The following is a 24,373-nucleotide window of genomic DNA, read 5'->3' as shown; positions in this document are numbered from 1 at the left end:
ACCAAAAATAGTCATGTCACTGGCTTTTTCCCCAATGGGATTTTGTTGCTCCAGTAATCACTCTGTAGAAATTCACTCTAAATAGGGTAAAGTGTGCAAGGCAACAAGGCGTGGAACTTAAGTGGTTTGTTCTTTATTCCCAGGAGCTGACCTGTGAACAAGGCTCATTTTAGAATCAATTGTTATGAAATTGTTTCATCATCTGCCAATGATTAGCAAACATCAGAAGAATTCAGTGTATTAAAAGGACATGTAGCAAAACCAGAAGAAAGTCTGGGATCCGGTTCATCCTTGCAGACTTTGCTCAGCTAATGCTCTGTCTTTCCCCCTTGTTCGCAGAACCGAAAGTAAGCTGCAAACTAGGCCGGTCCGCGTCCACATCAGGTGTGCCCCCTCCATCCGTTACTCCTCTCAGGCAAGCCAGTGACCTGCAACAGAGCCAGGTACCATCATCGTTAGCCAATCGTGATTGACTTCCTGTGATGCGACATGCCAAACGCTTTCCACTTCTGTCTGTCGTGTGTTGCTGTAACAACTTTTGCATTTGCTTTTATTTTTCTGTGTGTGTATGGGTGGGAGGGGTGAGCTGTGGCCCTCTGTGTTTTCATCCAAAAAGGAAAGTCTTCCTTCCCTGTGATTGGCGCAGCTTTCTTTGCTGTTTGTTACCAAATCGTTTTTGTCTCTGGTTTCCATCATTCTGTAATATAAATGTAAACTTGTACTATATGTATTGGCTTAGTGGTTATTTTTTTAAAGTTCTTTCTCTCTTCCATGTTTTGTGTACTTTTATACTGTCTCCGAAAATTTATCAACGTTTGATAAATTTACCGACTTTGTTTTATGTAGATTTCTTTTTAAATGTTTTGTCCACAACACTTGCACAGATGTTGTCAATGAATTTGTACATATTGTTTAGTTCTTATCCTATTATACTGTAATATTTGTGGCCGTTTTACTTTTATTTTTATTCAGCTTGGAGCATGATTGTAAGACAGTGAATATTGATGTCCTGATAAATATTCATATACCAACTCATTTGGATTGAACATGGCAGCTAGTCTTTTTTCTTGGCCAAAAAGACAAATTGACCAACCAGATAATCTAGGTATTTACCCAAAACTGTAGATTAGTAAGGCAGTCTTTAAATAAATGACACTTTTCTCTCTTATACCAAAAATATCAGAAATGTTCTCAGTAAGGGAATGTAAGTGTTTATGCATGGTATATGAGATCTCTATTATCATTTGGAGAAAAGATACAAGAAATAAAGGCATAAGCTACAGTATCATTTAGTCCTTTATAGTACAATATGTTGCTCTGATGTTCATGGGTACATGCTTGTGTACGGAGGATATAGTATGGGGAAAAATCACTACATATAAATGCTCTATCTATAATTCATCCAATAGGAATTCAGTACAATGACAATTTGTGAAGCTTAATTGTTGTTACTGTTAAATATATTATGGGTGTTAAATAGGATAATGCCATCCTGGAGTGGTTTCTCTCTGCTTCCCAGCTTTAATGTTCACTTTCATAAAACTCTTCTGAAATTGTAAATTATAAAACTAGCAATGATACCTCCATGGGAACTGTTCATTACTGATTAGCAAATTACATATTCATCAATTATATAAATGTCAAGCTATTTTAAAAACATAACCAGGAAGAATAATTGCATTTTTTCTAATGGGAGACAGGGTGCTTTATAGTATTTTGGTCTGGCTTAAATATGCACAGGATTTGATTTATGAATATATGAGATATCTACAAATGCAAGAGATGAGAGGTTCCTCTCAAGAGCATCTCAAGTGCCATTTAGAATTTCTTGTGTCTTAATTTAACATTTTAAATGCTTTGTAACCAAATGAATCCACCTCAAACACTTTTTTGGGTATAAAAGCAGTAGAAACAATAAGACAATGAATAAATAAATAAATAACACAATCAACCTCACTAAGATAAATTGCCACCTTAGTTGATTAAAGCTATTCCAAAATATTACATTTACAGATTTTCAAAGCTTAAAAACTTGAATACAGAAAGGAGAGAACTTTAGCTAGCTGGCGGAGGATTGCATTAATACAATCAATTTTCCAAGTATATATACCTTGCTATTGCATTACCTCGGTATCTCAGAGAGGTTTTGTGCTCTTTGTTTTCATTTGCTTTTTTTCCTAATTATCTTTATAGTCGTTTCATCCTACGCCCCTTCAATTCTCAATGAAAGCAGTTTCCTGGGGTAACTTACAGAACAGAAACAAGGTACAACTTTGTGCCTTTGCATTATCAGCTCTTCGCTTACCTGGTAGGATGCTCTTCATTCTTCAAAATACAGCAACAGGAGAAAGACCCTCTTGTTACTTAGATGCTGCACTTTTCCTCTCCAACCAGGAGAGATTCTGGCACACAGCCACATCATAGAAGGGGTGTCAGGGCTGCAAATTAGAAGGCTGGCCTCTGAGTCTCTCCCCTGTGGCTTGTGACCAGATGTAGTATTCACCTCTTCCCATATCCTAGTGCTAACGGGGTAAACATGGCTCAGAAGAACCTTGCTCTGCATTCCTACAACTTGGAATTGAACTAAAGGCAATGGGTACTTATTGAAGACCCTCTTCTCACCTAATTCCCATGCTCTTGACTGAGATGTCTCCTTAAGTTACAACCAGGATGACACAGCCCTAGGCTCAGTCACCCCAGGCAATGGTGAAAGACATTTAAAAACATTGAATATTCGTACACAAACTAGGATGCGGAACACCTGGCATTATCCAACAAATAATCATCCTGGTCACTTTTTTAAAAAGTGTTTTTCCCCCACCGGGATTCTTGATAGTTATTAAAACACAGAACGCTTAATAGACGATTGATAGACTTCTTACTGGGAAATCCTTGGAAGACCATGCGATCTGTTTCAGACAAACAAAAGCAGTCACTGAAATAATTCCAGTAGTGCTTATCTATTGAGGAGTCTGGCTTTAAGAAGCCATATTATGGGACATTTCTGCTCATAGAGAAGGAGCTGTGTTTTTTTTTCCAGGTTGTTCACATCTTATCTCTTTTCAGCTCCCTCAGTACTAGTTTTTCACCCACCACTTCAGATCATGGTTGGAGCTTTCTAAGAAGTATTGCAGGAGGAGACAGAAGGGACGGAGGTTACTCCAGCAGAGATGGGTAGAGCTGGCCAAAAGGGACTGACGCTCACCCCCAGGAGCCTAGGCCAATGATGATGGACCACCCTTAAAGAATCTGGAGACAGTAGTGATTGACTGACCCGCCGAGGAGCCCGGGGCGCATAGTGACCGCCCACCAAGGGCATTTGTGTAAAAATAAAAGTGGAGGTAATGTTTGCTTGGCTATGCAGTCTGTTTCGGCTTCAGGTAATATAGGAGACACAAGATTTGTAGAAATGTATAGTTTCATCTGACTGGAACTTTAAAATACGTAAGAGAAGACGGGAAGCTCAAGAAAGAAGTATGAGTTCCAAAGCATTTAGAGCTTCTTACACAACGTGTAATACTCTCTAAAACTCGGTGAGATGACAAATAGATCTTTTCTTTCTTAATTCACTCCTGAATAAATAGAGCAGTCACGGGGCAATTAGGGGAAAGTGACATTTCCTTGGAATTTTACGGCAAAGCAACCACATATTTTGGCATTTGTCATAAAGCAAACCTTTGGAAATTAGATTGAATTTCTGCAGCTTCCATGAGAAAGCTATTTATTTTATTTTCTTATTTATAAAAGCAAAACTGTATAGGAGAAATATTTTGAACTTGAAGCACATCACTTTATCTTTTTTTTTTTTCTTCTGTAGTGAAGTAGAAAGCTGTGTACTCAGAAGAAAGAAGTGTGAGTGCCTCTATAGACAGCAAATGATGTTCATGTGATCCCTCCATCTCTGGCCTATGGTGTTAGTGACCCCCATTACTCTGGAGATGGGGCCATCTCTAGTTTTACTGCAGCAGGTGATGGAATAGAAACTAAGGAGCAGGGCCATGAGAAAGCCAGGCTTTCCTTCAAGGAAGGAGCAGCTAGGGTGTGTCTCCAGACAAAAGTGCCAGCTCTCTTTGGAAAAATGTTCCCAAGAAATGTTTGTACTTATTTTTCTGGGAAGGAAGGAGATGAGAGCCACATCCTCTGACACACACACACACACACACACACTCCCAATATACTTATGCACATGCATACACACAAACTCTCACATACTCTGCGCACTATCACACACACACACACACACACACAATCATGCACTCACTAACACACACACTTCACATTTTTTAAGTAACAGCCCCCCAAGTCAAATCAGGGAATCACAGAGCTAACAGTGACCTAAGTGTTGAACTGAGAACTCACCTTCTCTCTGAGGTTTGTCAATTGTTCTAAACTAGATTATCTCTGATTATCCTTGATGTTGGGAAGGGGGTAACAGAAAGCCATCTGTCACTTCCTTTGGACATACATTTCAAAATCTGAGAGCCCCACATTTCTCTAGAAATTTAAAAATCGTCCCTGAACCCATTATCTCTTGTTCCGTGGGCCCTGTGTGGCTTGAGAGCTGCCTTCTCACTACCCAGAAGAAGCCTTGCCCAGACTGGTCCATGCTGTGAGCTTATAAGCTGTTATCCAAGGAAACAAGCCCGGTTCCTTTCAACTTGCCCCTTCAGTATTATTTCTCAAACATTTATTTCTTTTGATGGCAGCCCTCTGGATTCCCTCCAAGCTCCTAACATCCTCCTTTCACTTGATGACCCTGCTGGGGCCTAATGAGAGCCTGCCTGGGCTCCTGCAGAGCAGAATGCCTTCTTTTTTCCCATGGGCTCCATGGCTATGTCTGCACGCCAGCATGTGGCCAGCTTTCCTAGATAATGGAAGAACATATTAGCATCCATAGCTTGATGCATGTCTAGGGTGTGTTTCTGGACATGCCCGGATGTCAAAGTTGTTTTCTATATACAGTTAAAAAAAATGGGAGCTAAATCATCCAAAGATAGAAATTAGGGATCAGTACATATGAAAGACTAAGACTGAGAATTTAAGAGGATTCCCTGACAAAGACTTTACCCATTTTAGAGTGTGACACTCAATGACTTTGGTTGACTTACTAAATATCTCTCTCGATGAATGTCTCTTTCTATATATCCTCGAAAAAATGTTTTTCTCACACAATCGAATTTTGTCTTTTCTCTTGGTCTTTAATACCTTCAGGGTAGCGAGGTGTTTTGATTGGTCCCACAGCCTCAGTGTGCTTTGCCTGAAAGCTTTGAGCAGACCATTGCTCTTTCGCAGCCTGTGTGTGAGGTCTGGGCTTTTGTAACTCTCAGACAATCAGGACATTTGCACACAAAACTTGTAGGAGCCTGGAGAGCGTGAGGAAGACTAAAGACAAAGGGATCCTGAGTATAGTAACATAAATACTCCGACAAGGACATGGAAAGGAATTCTAATTTCAGCCACTCGATGCCTGCCCACATTTCTCAGTAATGTAAACTTAAAGGGTATATTCTTATTAAATTTCAGCTTCTGTGCATTGGATCAGGTAGAGAAATGAAAACAAACCTAACATCTGAAATAAAATAACACACAGTGTGAGAGCTGGGAGTTTCAGTTTTATTCAGGGACTTACTGAGGACGATAGCCTGGGAACTATAGCTTCTCAGATAGTTCTGAGGAACTGCTCCCGAGAGCTGAGGGGAGAGGCCAGGGGAGAGGGGTACGCGCTATCAAGCAAACATCTCAGGAGAACGTTACTACTGCTAGTCACGAAGAAAGGCTATCTCAGTTAATGATATTAGTGTTTTTTCTAAGTATGTGGAAATGCAAGAATCCAGGTTCATAAAAAATTTCTCTTGAAATATTTCTAACTATCTGAGGGCCTGTTTTTGCCTGTTTTCCCCAGGGCACAGAATACCTGATCCTGATCTGCACCCTGAATTCCTTTCAGGGTGTACTGCAGGTCACTGATGGCAGTGGCTAATGACTTAATCTTTGTAGAACTGGATGGCGAGTGACATTCCTTGCCTTACAAGCTCTTAACAGTAGAAAAACTTCAGTTCTCTTTAGAATTCCTGTGCTGCCATTAGTGTAGATGTGACTTCCTTTGCCAAGACCATACTTGCTTTGCCAAGACCATACTTGCTTTATTCCAGCCCTGGGTCCTGGAACATATGTGTTATGAGGTTTCATCTAATCAGTTGTATATACAATGTCAAGTGCTCCTATCTAGTAGTTAAGGTTTTGTGTTTGATGGGAGAAAACAGTGTCAGGAAGAGGAAAGAGCAGAATATGTGGGTGGGGAACATGTGGCTCCCCAACTTAACGTGATGAAGGGGCCCCTTTTCTACCATCCCTTGCTTAAGAGTTGAACAAACCTTTTTTTTGAGACTCTGTGGTATTCCAGGTCCTATCAGGCCTGAACTAAAAGAATGTTTACATCGCGTTTGTACCTTTATATGGCTGGTTTGATCGTATGCTCAGGGTTACATCATATGATGGAAATGGTAAAAAAAAAAAAAAAAAAAAAAAACAGAAAAAGAACATATAACCAATTAGCTAAAGCTGAACTTACTTCATTCATGCACAGAGATTCCCACCATCACAGAACTTCCTCCAGGCTATGCAATAGGTTTTAAATAACTCCTATTGTTTTTTCATCCTGCATACAAGTTAACCTGACATATATTTCCAAACATGGAAAAGCCTGATGGGGGGGCTTGGAAAACCCCACTAAGTTTACAATGCCATGTAAAGATAAGATGTTTACAGCATCTTATTGGGGAAGGGTTTATCTGTAAGAACTTCAAATTGTAAAATAAAATGTTATCTTAACAAAGATTATGTTACAAAGAAATTATAGTTATTTGTTATAATAATGTTATTTACCAAAGAGATTGGATCTAGGCTTGTGAAAAGTGGAATAAATTCATGTTACAAATAGGAGTGTCAGTGGTTGTATTGATCTATTGCTTTGTATTATGGTGTCATTGCATTAAAATAATGCAAGGGCCAAAAAGTAAACAAACAAAGGCTTTGTCTTATGTGTGCCCTCTACAGTCCTGTCCGGTTGATTTATAAAAATGGTAGGCTTTAGTACTTTGTGTGGCTCCCTATAATTAGTGTCGTATTTAAAGAAGAAACAAGATTTTGTTGTCACCTTCAAATAACAGTAATATGTGTCCTGAATTCTGTCATACAAAGAATTCAGACAAGATCAGGCACGTTCAGGGTCATATGGCCATAGATCAGAGGGTAGAAACTCAGATTGCTTTCCAGGACAGACCACAATCTGAACTGAGAAATTTTGACATATTATGTAGGCATCGTGTGCTTGTTAACTGCTGTATATTTCAAGTGGCAGAATATTTGGGGTCACTTTTTAAAGGCCAGTAGTCTCATGACCAGTCTCTCAATAACTTCAAGATTGAGTAGAATGAAACTAAACAAACCCATCCCTTTGCCCCCATTCCAATCCCCCCACCCAATAATCTTGCATTTATGCCCTTGGAGTAGGAGGCAGAGTGTAACAAAACAAGAGGATGTTCTCTGAGAAATCTTGAACGCGTTGACCAACAAGGGTAGGGGTGGGGCAAAGGGACTCTGAGGTGCCCGCCTCTGACTCTGCCTCGTCCCCGTACCTGCGTGCATCCTCTTCAGCATGAGAATTGTCAACTTAGCCATCCAGCTACAGGGGAAGGTGTGAAGTTGCTTAGGTATAGAGTCCAGCGTTCTTTAACACATGGAAGGGATAAAATGTGTCTGGGGTTCTTAGATGAAGTTTGTGGGATGGAAACCACGTACCATTTGCTGTCATCTCTGATGAGCTCATTGTGCGCCAGGATGGTTTTGAGAGCGTCCTTACATCATTGTAGGTGTGCTCTCTACAGCCCTACCCCATTATTATCCCATGACAACTAAGGATACTAAAGTGAGGTTACACCTTGTCCAAGTTCTGTACCAACTGTCAAAATGATCAGTCTATGATGTCAGTCTATGAGTCCCAACTACTCAGCTGGTTAAAATTGTGAGGTTTAGAGGATGTAAGACGTCCATCAGAACCCTGGCTCCACCCGTTGGTCGCTGTGTGACCTTGAATACATTGCTCAACTTTTCAGAGTCTGTTTTCTCATCTGTAAAATGGGGGCAGTATTATCTGCCTTGTGTGGTTGTTGTTGAGGATTAATCAGATAACATATGTGTGTAAAGTCCTGGACAGACATTACCTATTAGAAAAATAAGAATTCTTTCCCTTATAGCTTTTCCTTCTGCCAAAATGCAACTTTCCTGCTTGCTGGCAAGTCCTAAGGAGAAGAGTCATTGTAGTCAGTGGTATTTCAAAAGGGATGGGCATGGAGGGAACGGTTCTGTCCACCCTGTATCACCGACCTTGTATAGAACTGCTAGCACGTGGTGTTAATAAAAAGCAGACAGATTTTTAGTCAGTTTTATTACTGACTTTAAATTCTCTAGACAGTGTATCTCTTTACTGACAGCATCTGAGACAGATTGGTTTCTCCTACCACCTCTTGGTACACTTGATAGGATTATATTCATTATTCCTTCTCCTCCAAATAGGAAATTAGATATTTAGTTATTTACCATGTAATAAGGAGTCTGTATCTAGCATTTCTTCTTTCCTTGTAGGGTCCCACGTGTGGTTTGGAAGTAAAGTGAGTAGAAGTCGACTAAGGGTATCAATTCAGAAATGTCACGGGTCCCCTAACACTGCTTTACTCTCCTACTTGGGTTCCAATGCGAATGAACGTAATGAAAATGCTAGAGCCCCTGGGGACGCTGTTATCTGCAAAGACACAGGATACAGTTGTTGCAACTTCAACATTTACTGAAAGTTTCCCCAGACCACACTTTGAGAGGCTTTGTTTTCTTATCTGCACATGTATTTACCCACAAGCATGCCCATTATGATATGTTATCCCACTATATCAGTTTAACTTTTATATGCCCATTATATCCATGTAACTTGTTTTTGTTTATCGTTTTTATGTTTTTCCTTTTAAATGAAGAAAGCACTAAGGATATTGCATTATCAATGTTATGGAAACAAGGAGGCCTAAATTTTAACAACATTCCGTCTTGCCAAGTGAATGTGTGCCAATCTCGTCCCAATACATGGAGATCAGTTGCCACTACTTGGTATTTCTTACGCAAAATCAGAGGCAAAGGAATATCTTTTATATTTTTATTTATTGTAGTTTTTGGAATCCTCGTTTGTTCCTCTTCAAATGCCAAGAGTGGTGTAGTCTACTAAGCTAACGATAATATGGCTGTGTCTGGGGAAGTGAAGCTGAAGATTTTAAATCCATTTACTGTCACATTAGTCTATACCATGTGTTTTCAAGCAGATCTTTAAAGTTTCCAATTCCGTGTCAAATTTTTTTTTTTTAGAAAATAGAGGCTTTGGGAGGCTGTTGAAAATATTTAGCTGCTAGATTTATTCAAAATGTCAGTAGAGTTGAAAGTGAAGCTTTGGTTTCAAGTCTAGAGGACAAATTATGAATTTATAACTGTAGGTCTTGTTTGAGTTGTACACATAGAGAGCAATTGAAAGAGTATTAAAGCTTTACAGATTGATAACTCCATTTGAGAACTAAATGCTATGCTTGTATTCTGCTGCCAGTTATTAGCAGACATCACATTTTAGAAGCCTTCCCCATCACAGGCTCTAACTGTTAAAATGCAGGTCAGGCCCTTAGATGGGCTGGCCAACCTAGTTTGGGGAAAATAATATAACATTGGGTGGCCACGTGGCGCCACCTAGTGTCTGAAGTGCACTTTGCAAACTGTGTTTAGGTTTTAGAAAGGATTGAATTAAAACTGCTTTATGTCAGAGATGGTATGCTGTTTGGGGTAATAAGCATAATGCTTATAGAAACCCAGGGCAAACTTTTTGTATGATATTTGTTTTGGACATTTTTCATTACTTTAGTTTTGTAATTTTAAGCTGTCTAACTTTCAAATGCACCTTTCTAGACTTTTGTGTGTGGGGAGCTAGTATTACAGCCAGTGATCTCTGAGTGTTATATATTATTTATGAATAGATGCAGATGTTTTCAATAGGATTTCTGACATTTTCTGCATATTGTATTTCTCTAAATCCAGACTGCGCCTCGAAAAAGGGGATCGTCATCCCTATTTTGAAGACTGGAAAGTGAAGGAGCAGAGATAGCTTGGCTGAATGGAAGAATTCCTTCTTGGTTTTGTTTGAGATTAACATGTTTAACACACATGGCTTAAGAGTCATTCCTGAAAAGAGCAGTCTCCCTAACCAGTGGGTAAATTTACCTCTAACTTAAGTTACAGGTGGATTAGCAAGAAATGTTTACATTATATTAATATCGGTTCAGAGTTAGACTACGCTTGACTCAGAATAATAAGCACAGCCACATTGTGAGTGCCTTACTCAGGGAGTTCTAGACAGCTTCAGTTTCTCCACCTAGCTCACCTGCTGGGCAAATCTTTGTTCTTTATTCTGTGCTGCAAGTAAACATTAGCCTTCAGGTGGAAAGCACCTTCCCCAAATAAAGCAGATTTCTAAAATGGTTTTCATTGAGGGCTTATTACGTGCTTGGCACGGTGTCCAGAATGCCGTATCATACAATTTTATTCTCACGATATGCTTATGAAGTAGGCAATATTATCCCCATTTTACTCATGAGAAAATTGAGGCTGTAGAACCTGTTACCTGTTGAAGGTTTCTAGCTAGGAAGTGGCTGTATGGACATGAGGTGTAAGTCCAGGAGGTTCTAGCCACTAAACTCCTGCTTTATTTTCTACCATAAATAGCTGTCTCTCTGAACTTGCTCTCTTTGTAAAACTCACCTTCCTTCATTTTCTTTCATCCATTTATTTACTCATTCTTCGACTTTCCGGGTCTCGCCTTATAACTTTTCTAGATTAAAAGCTACATAGCAGAGGGGCAAATTCAATTCAGACTTCAACTGAACAAGGCACCACCTAAGGCCAGATCTCCGAAGGTGGGACGGGGTTGGGACAGTAACTCCTGGAAGAAAGCTCACTGTCACTCAGTTGCATCATTCTTTTGTGGACCACGGGCTGGTGTCCTGAGAGCTCAGCCATGCAGGCGTGTGCGTGTGTGTGCGAGTGCCAGTGTGCACGTGTGTGCACACTTGAGAATCTCAACACTTGAGTACATCTAACTCTTTCCGCATTCTGAAAGGAAAATACATCCCCTTCCCAAACAGGCACTCCTGAGCCCCAGCATCTAGACTTCTTCTGTAGATTTAACCAACAACACACAAAAGACCAAAAACCCATTCAGCGAGATTTATCTGGCTTCTGGGCTATTACGTCCATCCAATGAGCAGACACTTTAAAGGGGGTGAGGAGGGGTGGAGAAACAACCATACTGTCACTTCAAAGCCTTTGTTTTCTAAAGTAAGTGCTGCATTAGAGCTAGTTAATAATCCCTGGTTGTCAGCTATTTTGACGGGGATAGTATGTAGAATGCTGCATATAATGACTTCCTTTCCAGAAAATGAGGAGGTTATCTGAAGGAGCAAAAGGTATCAGGTGTAATCTTACCCAACCCAGTCAACTTTGCATATGAAAGTGGGGAGAGGCCTTTCAGGAGAAGCCAGCAGAGCCAAAGTCACTTACCATTCAGGATACAACCTAGGAAGGAACACAATCTCTGTTGTCACTTCTCTGATATAAACCCCAATAATGGAACAGGAACCCTTGAAGAAGCCTTATGTGGGAAGCGCTCACATCCAATGGTGGCTGTCCTGGGCTTCATGGAATTTCCAGGTATTTTGATTTCTACATCCATATGAAATGAGATAATTCATATGAAAGCACAGTTTAAACCAGAATGTTTAAGTGTAGGTGCCTATTTTCAGTCATTCATTTATTCAACTTATAGGCTGTTTTTATTAAACTTTTTAGTTGAGTAAAGAAGTGCAAAGCACTGTCTTGCCTCTAAGAAAGCGTGGTGCCTTGGGGGAAACAAGACAAGCCACGGGACAGGAGGGCAGGAGGAAGTGAGCCTGGGGCCACTCCAGCAGCTTCATGGTGTGGCTTTTCTTGGATCCAAACTGTCTTACAAGATGACCTTGCAGTTTTATGAGAGGCTCAGTGTCTCTCTCCCTTTTCCCCAACTCCAGTCTCCAGTGTCCCCCTGTCGCCAGATCCATCCTCCAGAGCAACAAGAGTGACCATGTGTTGACCCTTCCATGCAAAATTCTGTAAAGTCTCCCCATTGCCTACAGGAGGGGAGGTAAATTGCTTTGTGTGGATTTCAAAGCCTGTATGATCTGGCCCTTGGAATACCCTCCTTAGTCCTGGGCTCCTGGCAACTCTGACTCATCCTCCAAGTCTGGGGTCAGGTGTGTTCTCTCCATCTTTGAGGCTGTCCCAGCCCTTCCAAGCATATCGTATTTCTCCATATCTCCTCTGTATTTTGTAATTTCCATACACAACGGTAAATAACCTTATTTTTGTATTAAAGGACAGCACTGTCTGAGGGGTGCTATCCACTGTTTTGCTACCCAGAAAAGCAGTCTGGAGAAAGCCAGGTTAGATAAATTCCTTTAATATCAGAGTTTTATGTTTGTAGATGTGCATTGGGAATTGCAAAGAGGAGGATATCATATGTCATGATTCTGGAATATATCTGACCAGAGAACCCCTTTTTTATTTTTCCAAGGAGCATCTCTTTTGATTCTAAAGATGCGGAGTACAATTGTTTTCACTAGGTTGTAGGCTCTTTGAGAAGTGGTATGTATATTTCATCTTGGAAATCTCTAGTAGTCTTAGTCTGTATTTTTTTAAAATTTATTTTATTGGAGTAGAGTTGATTTACAATGTTGTGTTAGTTTCTGGTATACAGCAAAGTGATTCAGTTATATATATATATATGGTTATTTATATATATATATATGTCTCTATATATATATGGTTACATATATATGGTTATTCCATATGGTTTATCTGAGGTTATTGAATAGAGTTCCCTGTGCTATTCAGCAGGACCTTGTTGTTTATCCATTCTGTATATACCAGTTTCCATGTGCTAATCCCAAACTCCCAATCCATCCCTCCTCCACCCCCCCTCCCCCATGGCAACCACAAGTCTGTTCTCTATGTCTGTGGTCTTAGTCTATATTGAATGAATAAATTAAAGCTAAACGTGGAAATAGATAAGCATCTCATTGCAATACTGTTATAGTAATTCACAGAAGTGTTTGGGCTCCTGACAGGTGGCTCTGTACACAGTCGTCACATATGCTCACCCCAGCCATTTAATGAACTAGTTTTACCTTCTGGTGGAGACTGAAAGACAAATGTTAGAGAAGAGGATTGAAATGCAAGTGCCCCTGAGAGAAGTAACACCATGACTGCAACTCACAATGAAAGAGAGATCTCTATTCACCTCATTCTTAAACATTGATTTTTTTAAAATCAGCTTTATTACTAGAAGGAGAAAGAGCATACCATGGGCACCACTTTAGAAAAATAAACTCTAATTATGCCGGAAAGAAAGGTGGGGCAAGAAAAGATGGTCATGTCCCAGGTCTCAGCTGAGTTCCTGGGATGCTGCCGAGTATGGGTTCTTGGCTTCGAGCAGGAAAGAATTCAAGAGCGAGCCACAGTAAAGAGAAAGAAGGTTTATTCAAGGAGATACACATTCCATAGACAGAGTGTGGGCCATCTCAGAAGACGAGACAGGCCCCAGGGTATGGGGTTGTCAGTTTTTATAGGGGTGAGTAATTTCATAGGCTAATGAGTGGGAGGATTATTCCAGCTATTTTGGGGAAGGGGTGGGGATTTCCAGGAATTGGGCCACGGCCCACTTTTTGACCTTTATGGCTGGCCTTGGAACGTGGCGCCGGTGGGTGTGTCATTTAGCCATGCTGATGTGTTACAATGAGCATATCCTAAGGCTCAAGGTCTAGTGGAAGTCGACTCGCCCGCCATCTTGGACCTATTTGATTCTAATCAGTTTATGTTGTGTCCTCGGGCTATGTCATTCTTTTAAACGTTGTGCCCCGCCCCCTTCCTGTCTCATAATGATGCAAGTGTATATTTAGGACAGGATACAAACTGGGATTGGAGCAAATTAAAAGCTGTAACAGAAGGGATTATAAAGCCCTCCCTCCATGAATAGTTCAGTATACATTTTATCTTTTAAATTAATGTAAAATTTATATAACATCTATACTTCTGACACCAACCATAATGTGTGTTCATCAATTCAAATTCTGATGTGTGGGATTTTTTTCCCCACACCACCTAGCAATTTTCCAACTCCAGCTGGGTGTCCTACAATTTAACTCAATTCTGACACTGTCTACACAGAGAGCATCAGGTCCCGCAGGTTCAGGGCTCAGTCCCACAAGACTGCTCCCACTTCAGACATCAGTCAAAGTCCAGGTTATTACCTGTGCTTCACACCAACCAGCTATAAACCAGAGGTTCCCACAACTCTCTCCTTGGGTTTAATTCATTTGCTAGAGCAGCTCCAAGAACTCAGAGAAACATTTTATTTACTAGATCACCAGTTTATTATAAAAGGTTAGAACTCAGGAACAGCCAGATGGAAGAGATACATGGGGCAGGGTATGAGGAAAGGGCGTGAAACAACTATGCCTTCTGAGCGCTACATTCTCCCTGAATCTTCATGTATTCACCAACCTGGAAGCTCACCAAACCCCCTTCTTTTGGGTTTTAATGGAGGCTTAGTTACATAGGCATGATTGACTAAATCATTGGCCATTGGTGATAGAATTCAATCTTCATCCCATCTCCCCTCCTTGGAAGCTGGGGAATAGGACTGAAAGTTCCAACCCTCTAATCATAGGACTGGCTCTACTGGCAGCCAGGCCCCATCTTAAGTACTGTCCAAAGGTAACCGCCTTAAATTAACAAACGGCACCTTTATTGCTCTCATCACAGGAAAGTCCAGGGGTTTTAGGAGCTCTGTACCAGGAACAGGGATAAAGACCACGTGTATATTTCTTTTCATAAATCACAATATTGTCAGGGAGGAGGACATTTTCCTCTATCCTTCTAGATTCTTCTGGCTGGTCTAAGAATTAAAAGGACATGAGATAGAGTAACAGGAGAAAATCTGAGTTTAATAACTTGTATACGAGGGAGAAACCCAGGAAAATTGAGTAACTCACCAAAATGGCCCAAGCCCTCACCTTAAATATCATCTTCAGCTAAAGATAAAAGAGGGTTTTGGGGGTAGTGGTTTGGGACTTCAAAGGGGATGAAGGCAATTCATATGGAGATGGAAAAGCAAATGTTTGATAAATAAATGTTTGCTGGGCCAGGCAGAGACAATGGGACACAGAGAAGATTTTAACAGACTTTGCTGGGTTCTTCTCTGTTTATTTACCACCTGGTTCATACTATAGTTATCTATGGTGATAGCTTCCTTCCTGTAACAGGTTCTCTGCATACATTCTTTTAGGCAGTTAGGGGAAAGGTCAAAGGTTTATCCTGAGTCTTTTGGGTCTTGATTTTTTTCAGCCTGAAATAATCCACATGCCGAAGAGACATTTTGGGGTGATGAATTTTGTTTCTCTACATATCACAGTCTCTATATATTCTACTATATTTTGCTTAACTTCATGTACATTTTCTCTGTACAGAATTTTGCATAAGGTTATTGAAGCTGAACTCTTTTCTTTTATTTCTTGCTTTCTCTCTCTTTTTTTTCCTATTGTTTTGCCTCAGATATACTGGGCAGATGCCCTAAACATATGAGAACTTGTCCTTTGGGTGACTCAGCACTTTTTACCTGCCCAAAGAATTTCTAAAATTATTCCTGCAGCCAAATTTAAATACAAAGGCAAACAGTTAAAAACAAATTTTAAAAGATGTGAAAACGCTCAGTGACCAAAGAGCTATTTGCTACCACAGTATATTGAATTAAAAGAAAGTCTGCCTTTGTGTTGTACTGTCTTCTCAAAATGAGTTGCAGGAGGGGGACTGTTTTAACACAACTCATTGACTATGTGATGAACTGAGTGTGAAGATTTGCAGAAACTGCCAGAAGAGGGCAACACTTCATCTTTCTCGACCTCCTTTAAAAGTGGGTCCCAGTAGGAGTGATACATTTCAATATTCATCACGGAGATGGAAAGAAATGAGGTGGAGGAGTGAGGCCAAGGGGCCAGCCAGGTCAGGAGTAGTACACATCATGTCTTTTCTTCCCACCTCATCCTCTCCATCATCTTTGCTCTTCCTCCTAGCTGCTCCCAGGGGCTTTGGGTAGAGTGGCTGGACCCAAAGAAACAAGATTCACTGGAAGATATTTCTTGCAGTGATTTGACAGCCTTACATTTCACAGCTCTGCAAACAGTCACCTGGAGTCTGGGCAAAAAGACAGTGTGGGTAAAATTAATGTTTGGCCATTTTCCCTTCTCCTTCCCTTTCCAAGACCTCCATGCTCTAAATATCCTACTTCACACAAAATTATCCAGCCAGAGTCCCATGTCTTCTGTTTAGTCTGCCATCTCTTGTACCACCAACTAAATGCTAATAACTAATGTGTATAACTGTCATTGCTGGTGACTAACATGTGTGACTGCCACTGACACTTTGCAGCAATTAGCGTTAGCACTTTACAGTTTGCAAATTGCTTTCATACATTCACTCAGCAAATGCTCATTGTACACTTGATCAGCAGCAGGTGTTCTGACTGATGCTCAGTAGTTGATAAGAACTCCTTGTGTTCAAGGGAATTTCAGCCCAGTAAAGGACACACACACACACACACACACACACACACACTTGCAATTAGTATAATTAAGAGAAGAGTGAGCAGAAGATAGAGGGATTAACTCTTGAGTTTTGAGGGATGCCTTTGAAGGTGGTCAAGCATGATTTTACAGACGGGGAAGTGGGTACCTTTTCTTCATGTTTTAATGAAAGAGGGTGGAAAGCCTTACAGACTGGGAGAGAAGATTTGCAGAGTAGGGGGTTTGAAACCACACAATTTGGACAAAAATGCAAGCAATTTAGCATTACAGTAGTAAGAAATGTTGAGGAAAGAAAATTTGAAGGAAAAATGATAAAAGGATGAAGAGCTAATGATAAAGTTCCTGGAGAATTCAGTACCAGAAACAGGATTATTCTTATAATTCTCGTTTTACAAATAGGGAAAGTTATCCACCCAGGGCAGAAATTTGCAGAGGAGTCGTGTCTTTATAATTCAAGCTTTAATACCTGAGATCATGTCACAGAAGCCTCAGATGAAGGTGGACAGGGTTGTAGAGGAAAGGTCTTCCCTGGGCAGTTAACATTACAAAGAGGAAATCGTTAACCCCAATAAATCTTCAATCGGTAGAATATCTAAGAGCATTCATTTGCTTGCTTTTACATTTTTTAATTTTGAAAAATTTTCCAGTGACAGAAAAGTTGGAAAGCTAGCACACGTGTATACTTTTAAACACACACGCACAAATGTATTTTAATCATGGCACTTCCACTCCAAATATTTAAACATGTATGTCCTAAAATCAAGGACATTCTTCTAAACAATCACATGCAAGAAGGAAGTCAATAAATTAGAATGGTTCAATATTACGGTCTCAAAGCCCATTTTCATACCTCTACAAGTGCCCCAGTACCATTCCCCTCCCCAATACTGGACCCAGTTGAGGATCATATATTACATTTGGTTCTCATAGCGTTTTAAAAATCTCTTTTAATTATGAATTCTTCTCAGTCTCATTGATTCTCAAGGTACTGAGGTTTTCAGACTCCAGAACAGATTTTTTTTTTCCTTTCAGAAAAACCCTCAGTTTTGATGTGTCTGATTGTTCCTTTGTGATTAGATTTGAGTTAAACGTTTTGAGCAAGAAGGTGACATGTGGAGGTCTTCTCAGAGGATCACCTGACGCATGATGTCGGTTTATTTCATTGCTGGGAGCGCGATGCTTGATCACTTGGTAAAGGCTGTTTCTCCACTCAGTGCTCTAAGTACCAGGAGGGAGGGACCATGGAAGCTGCCCTGGGTGTCCACCACAGGATCAAATCAATCAACTAAACATATTATGTCTCTTGTACTTTCTTTAAAAATAAATTTAAAAATCTAATTTTGTTTGATCGATTTCTAAATACATTTGATATTTTCTATTGTGACCATCGGAACAATTTTGCAAATCATCATCATTACTCTATGTCTGATGAGAAAACTGAAAAACACAAGGCCAAGTGAACTCTCAAGTTCATGTAGGTGTCAATGGCAGATGTGGGACTTGAACCCTCTCCAGTCACTCTCCAAGCAGTGTTCTTTCCTGTACTATCAGCTGCAATCTCATGGGTATCCTGTCAATTTTCTATACTGCTTTTTACCACTAGAGGGGGGGAGAGGACTTTCAAAGTTAATATGACTGCATTTATCTGTACTAGAAATCTTTTGACAGTCGTTAAGTTCAATGCTGGGCAACCTGTGAATGAATAAAGGAAAAAGAAAGTTGTGTTCTGACCGACTTCCCCTCTTTTTTTTTTGTTTGCTCATTTTAGATTAAAATAGATTGAATACACATTAACTACAGACATTAGTGCATAAGATTAAAGATGAGTGTGATTATCAACAAACTACAAAATGAATATATGGCCCACATATAATTTAGGAGATTTTAAGCAAAAATATGCAATTGGTTGTTCTTTTACAACATGTATTATCTACCTGTAAGCATAAAACATGGTACATGCACTTACAGAATGGGTGTTAATTATACTACTTTCCATGAATCTGTCCTTTCCCTTTTAGAGATAAGATCAAAGTCATTATGAAATGTGAATTTGGCATTTATTATACTGTATTTTTTAAAAATTAAAGGTCCCCAAATGAGTCTCGGCAAATTACATCTTCCCTTATCACACATAAGACATCATGTTTAATTCATTTTTAAAATTTTTCACTCCCCTGGAAAAATATGGGGTAAAGCTAATCTTTACACTGACTGGATTATAAAAACAAATGCTCTCTAGAGATATACACGAGAAGCCTACATTCTTAGTTACCTGGGGTAACGATAATAATAAAATAGTAATTATTCAGTGGAAAAAACAAAACAAAACAGAAAAAAGAAAGTCTTCTCACGTCAACCTGAGAGCAGAATGTACTGGGCAGACATCGGCTTGGTCTATACTTTGAAAATCATTGGGAAGTGCTAAAGTGAATAACATAAAAAATCAGAAGTTTATTCACTTTTAAAGAGTTAAATGAGGAAAATGTAAAATAGCCTTCAGTTCAGTGATAGAAAAGGTATAACGCTAGACTTTAAAGAGAAAAACAAACAAACAAACTTTAATTTTAGTTCTGTCCTATCAGAGTCGAAGTGCAGAGAGTGAAAACATTAATAGACACTATTATTCGAAAACGCCTGATTAAAACCCGTTTTGAGTATCGCCTCTGAGAAGAGTGGGAGTTGGTGTGACCGTGTGCAGAGGTCAGGGGCGCAGTGATTCACGTTCTGTGAGGGACCCTTGAAGCAGTCTTCAGATGGAGATCTTTGCTTTGCACATTCTGGCCCATTAAATTACACCCTCTGCTCTCAACAGTGGACCTAGTATCTGCGGGTCGTCCTCTGGACGGATGTATAGGTGGGCCATGATGAGTTCCTCTGACCAGACCTGTTTCACCCAATTTTGCTGTGGTTCCTTCTCCATGGCCCTAACGATGTACACAGAGGCCCAGCAATAAAGGGTAGAGACAATCTGTTTCTCATCTCAACTAAAGAGGTAGGTTTGACTAGAGGAAATGGGTGCATGCTGTCTTGTAAAGTATTTTTATTAGACCTGAGAGTAAAATCCTGGAACGTTTTACCGGGAGAGGTCACGAAATCTTCCCTTTGGAGGAGATTTTAAAACCACAGCCAATTCCCAAGCAGATGAGTGTCTATTGCCACCAGGGGGTGCTATTGACTAGTTTATCTCTTCAGAAAAATACAGTTTTTTCTCTAAAAAATCCTACTGTAGGTTTTTGGCAATCATTTTGGGAGCATCAGATAATAATTCAAAATTTTTTATATGTTTTGGGATGACAGTGATTTGGATTAAAGTCAATTTTCCTAAAATGTATTTGGTCTGGTTATAACCTTTTTTTTAGAAAAATAAACATGATTCTTGGATTATTACTTTGAAGCAATAGAAAACTCCACTTTTTCCAGGCACTGATAGGAAATATGGGCACTTGTGAATCAAATTCATGTCATATGCTGTGGTCGCGTAACGTTTTTGGTAGCAGGATTCTAGTACCCATGAGCAATTATTAGACGTGCAGGGTAGTCAGAAAGCTCAGTCTCCTTTGAGAACTGATATTCGGTGAAACAAGAACAGTTTGGGGCACCAGCAGTCTTAGCTCCTATCCGTTCTTCCTTGGCAGGGAGGGTGAAAATGCCAAAGGGATCTTCAGCCATCTCTGTACTCACTACCAACTCTCCTCCTTTTCCCCTTCATCTTGGGCATAATGACAAAGCAAGGTCAAGGCTGAGGAATTCGGGTGAAGCCACAAAGCTTAGGGTCTTAATGTTCCTGAGTTGGGTCCAGTAGAGTTCCAGTAACTGGTTTTCTTGCTCTGAGAGCTGCTGGGCAGAGGGAAGAAGCAAAAGTAAATGAAAAACGTCTGTTTCTCCCAGCAAGACTTTGATGAGGGAACGGGTGTCCTGAAGAGAGTGTAACTTGCAGAGAGTTTGGGCCTTTGAATATATATTAGGCTGTGGTGTGTGGATTCGGAGGTTTAAAAAGCATTCTGACATGCCATGTTAAGAAGGGCTATATTTTCTGGTGTTTGCTGATGTAACGCTTTGTGAACTTAACTTAAAAAATAGTCTGAGAGTTTATGAATCCCTCTTAGAAGAATTTATTATCTCTTTATCTAGAAGCGTTGGTGAGGAGTGGGGAAGGTTAGTGCATTTGGAATAGTTGACAAGAACTATTTGAGTCCACATTTGCCCTTTGGGACTGTTCCAGGTGAATGTGCAGAGGGCAGCCGTGAGTGATGGTGCTATAGTGATTCTTGGAGAAATCAGAGACGTGCAGAGTGAATCAGTGCACAGTGCAGGGTAGACAGCTGCCCTCAGTCTAGGAGCCTCGTCCTATGACCATGACCCCTGACCTGTTATTGCTGTGTTGCTTTGTCTCCTTTCACTATTTGAGACCAGGAAGCCCCTGCATACTTGCCATTAGTCAACTGAGAAGTGGAACATGTGTTCCATCCCATATCCCAAATCTGATCTCTTTGCAGGTTCTCCCGGGAAAAATCTGTTGATAGAAAACTGGAGGTTATATTTGGTCCCAGTGGAAGTGTCCTGAAGATTAGTTGATGTTTGCCAAGTGCACAGGGGTCACTGAGGTTCAGAGAACTTGAACACGGGGTATAATCTGGAAGTTATACCTCTAATAACATACTGATTTTAGAGTAGATCATGTTTTAGCAAAGTGAGGGACAAAAGTTCAGTCTTACGTGTTAACAGGAGAGACATAATGGGATTTATTAATTTCTATAATAAATGACTAACCATTACTACCTTCTCAAATCACCTGACGAGACATTTTTTTCGCAATCTGCCTAGGTTACATTAATGATTTTCATTAGTCATTGTTTACAAATGATGAAAGAGTTTTCAGTTGCTCCTCTGAAAACTTAGAACAAATTAATAGGTTCCATCTTCAGAGGTCAAGCTCTTTCAGAACTTTTTCTAAAATTTCATGGGAAAGAAGCAATATTTCCTTCAGTTTGTAGTATTTTGTGAAAGAGAGGAAAAATAAAGACCATTTTCTTCTTTCCTGAATATTATATATTTTTTAATTGCATGATAAGATGTGGGATATAAGCTTGAGAGGCTCAGAGGAATCCCAGTCAGAATATTCTAATTTATGGAACGCATTGCTCATGACATAAATGTGCGGATGTGCAGAATCTTTGAGTTTAATCCTGGCTCAGTTATCCCTTGGCAGAGTTTCATGGACAAATTATTTAACCTTTCTGACTCAGGTGCCTTATCTGGAAAATGGTAGCAATTTAGATGAGCTGCAATTATAGTTCTAAAGGGTATAGGATAACGGTGATACATGATAAAGCGGACAGCAGCATTGGTTTTGTTACCATTGTATAATCCTCAAAGGACAATGAATAAATTATTTTATTTCTAACCCAGCTAAGAGAAAGATATTAAATATATTGTATGAGAAACTTGGCAAGAACGTTCAGGGAAAAATGTAGCTTAACAAGTATGGACACCATTACAGTTGCTATCGGAGTCATGTTCTCATTTTTGAGGAATGCTTTAGAAAAACAAGTACTTTATTTCAGGGGAAAAAAAGGTAGGAAAGAAAATATTAAAAACACTGTATAAGTTGAAATCCTGGTCCTAGGAAAAAATAACACTAACTAGTAAGTGAGATATTTTGCATGAATTATAACATGTATGATACAGAGAGAGCCTTGGTATTTTAAAACATTTTCTACAATGTTTACTTAAGTGTTTGATAATTATATTTGCAGGGGAGCAAAATTTGCCACCCCTAATTATGTCTTTTTGGCAGAAGGATTAATTTAAGCTGATTATTTTTTAAGGCCCAAAAGACTCAGGATAAACCTTTGACCTTCTTAACTGCCCAAAAGAATGTAGAAAGAAGACCTGTTCCACGAAGGGAACTATCACCACAGATAACTATAGTATGAAGTAGTGTGTAGACAGGGAGGAACCTAGCAAAGTCTGTTTGTTAAAATTCCTCTGGTGTCCCATTGTCTCTGCCTGGCCCAGCAAAATTTTATTTACCAAACATTTGTTTTCCATCTCCATGTGAATTACCTTCATCCCCTTTGAAGTCCCAGACCACTACCCCCTACATCCTCTTTTGTCTTTAGCTGAAGATGATATTTAAGGTGAGGGCTTGGGCCATTTTGGTGAGTTACTCAATTTTCCTGTGTCTCTACCATGTATGCATGTTATTAAACTTCTGTGTGATTTTTCTCATATTAATCTGTCTCATGTCAATTTAATTCTTGGACCAGCCAGAAGAACCTAGAAGGGTAGAGGAAAATTTCTTCCTCCCTGACATATTGAATTAAGTGATTCTATTTACTATCTAATGTAACTTAAAACAATATGTTTCAGACACATTTGGTAATACATTGTCAATTGAAGAGTGAAGTTTCTAATGGTTTTAATTTCTTTTTCAAATCTATTTTATTATTGACTTTTATCTTTCTTCTAATTTCAGAGAATGCTTTGTCACGTAGAAAGATGACAGGTTGTAGAATCAATCAACCCTGACTTAAAACTTCTATCCATCATCACCCAGCTCTGGGACCTCGGTTTCCTCATCTGTAATATAGAGAGAGTCACAACTATTTTAAAACATTTAAATGGAGACGTGAGATGAGATGATCTATAAAGCAGCTCACACAGTCCTTAATGTGCTGTGATGTTCAGTTTACCTCTTGGCATTTCCTCTTGTCATGTAAATCCCTCCCACACACTCAATGAGTGTTTGGATTCATCAGTACATCTGCTCACAAGTTCCAGTGTTTAAAGTTAGAATGTCATTAGAAACCTCTAGATGTTGTTTTGATGAATTTGACAAAAGAAATCTCTCTCTTGTTAACCAAAGACCTCTCTGGCAGAGAGTAAAAGTTGCTCAAATTTAGAAGTATGGAAAAAGTTCTGGTTCTCTAAAGGCCTGCCTCGTAGGAATGTACCAACAGAGGACAAGAGTGTAGAGTTGATCCCGGGGCTATATTACACATAGCAAAGGGTTGCAGTTTATTTGTAAAGTAAATTCTGTACTACCATGAATGCCAAATATGGCATTGCCCCTTTCCCTATTCTATGGGCAATCATTTGCATTTTTCTACAGTTCTAGGGCTCAGTTTTCTCAGGATGTTCATTTTTGTTTTAATTCCAGGGATTGTATGGTGAGCATACATCTTTAAATGACAGAGCTAGCATCTTATAAGTTTATTATAAGGATATTATCTATTTCATTCATCCCACATAGTCAAATTGTAACAGAGACTAGTATTTCTATTGTATAAAGCGGAAAGCTGAGGCGGTTCATAACTTCCCCAACGATCCTTCCAATGCAATTCTATTTTCTGAAAACTGGAAATGGACTATTGACTGTGAAAAGGCTAGGGTTGGTTTTGTAATTCTAAACCCACACATTCATTAAAAAAATGTATGTAAAGAAGTCATCACTTATATTGCATGGCATTTCCATAATTAGATTTGTGTCTATCCACAGGAGTCTTTTTAAAGATAGGATGTAAAATGTTGGAAAATATCATTCTAGGACATTCTACTCTAGATCCAGCTGTAGCCATATTAAAAAACTAGATGGAGCACAAGTTGTCCAAGAGTTATAT

At 39.6% G+C, this 24,373-nt stretch overlaps 1 protein-coding gene across 3 annotated transcripts in view; it reads left to right on the top strand.

The window, feature by feature from the left end:
* The window catches only part of NYAP2 (neuronal tyrosine-phosphorylated phosphoinositide-3-kinase adaptor 2), a 255,220-nt gene that overhangs the window by 205,340 nt on the left and 25,507 nt on the right, over nucleotides 1-24,373 (top strand). For 2 of the 3 annotated variants that reach the window (XM_082396988.1, XM_082396990.1), the window contains exon 5: nucleotides 340-443. In XM_082396988.1, coding sequence (XP_082253114.1) covers nucleotides 340-443 — 104 coding nt within the window. Of the gene's footprint in view, nucleotides 1-339; nucleotides 444-3,066; nucleotides 6,120-24,373 lie in introns of those variants that run through there. The other variant, XM_082396989.1, reaches the window with a different exon arrangement.

The sequence above is a fragment of the Balaenoptera borealis genome (genome assembly GCF_965194805.1).
Source record: "Balaenoptera borealis genome assembly, chromosome: 6".
Lineage (NCBI taxonomy): Eukaryota > Metazoa > Chordata > Mammalia > Artiodactyla > Balaenopteridae > Balaenoptera > Balaenoptera borealis.
Note: the sequence above shows the minus strand (reverse complement) of the source record. Positions and strands in the feature narration are given on the sequence as shown.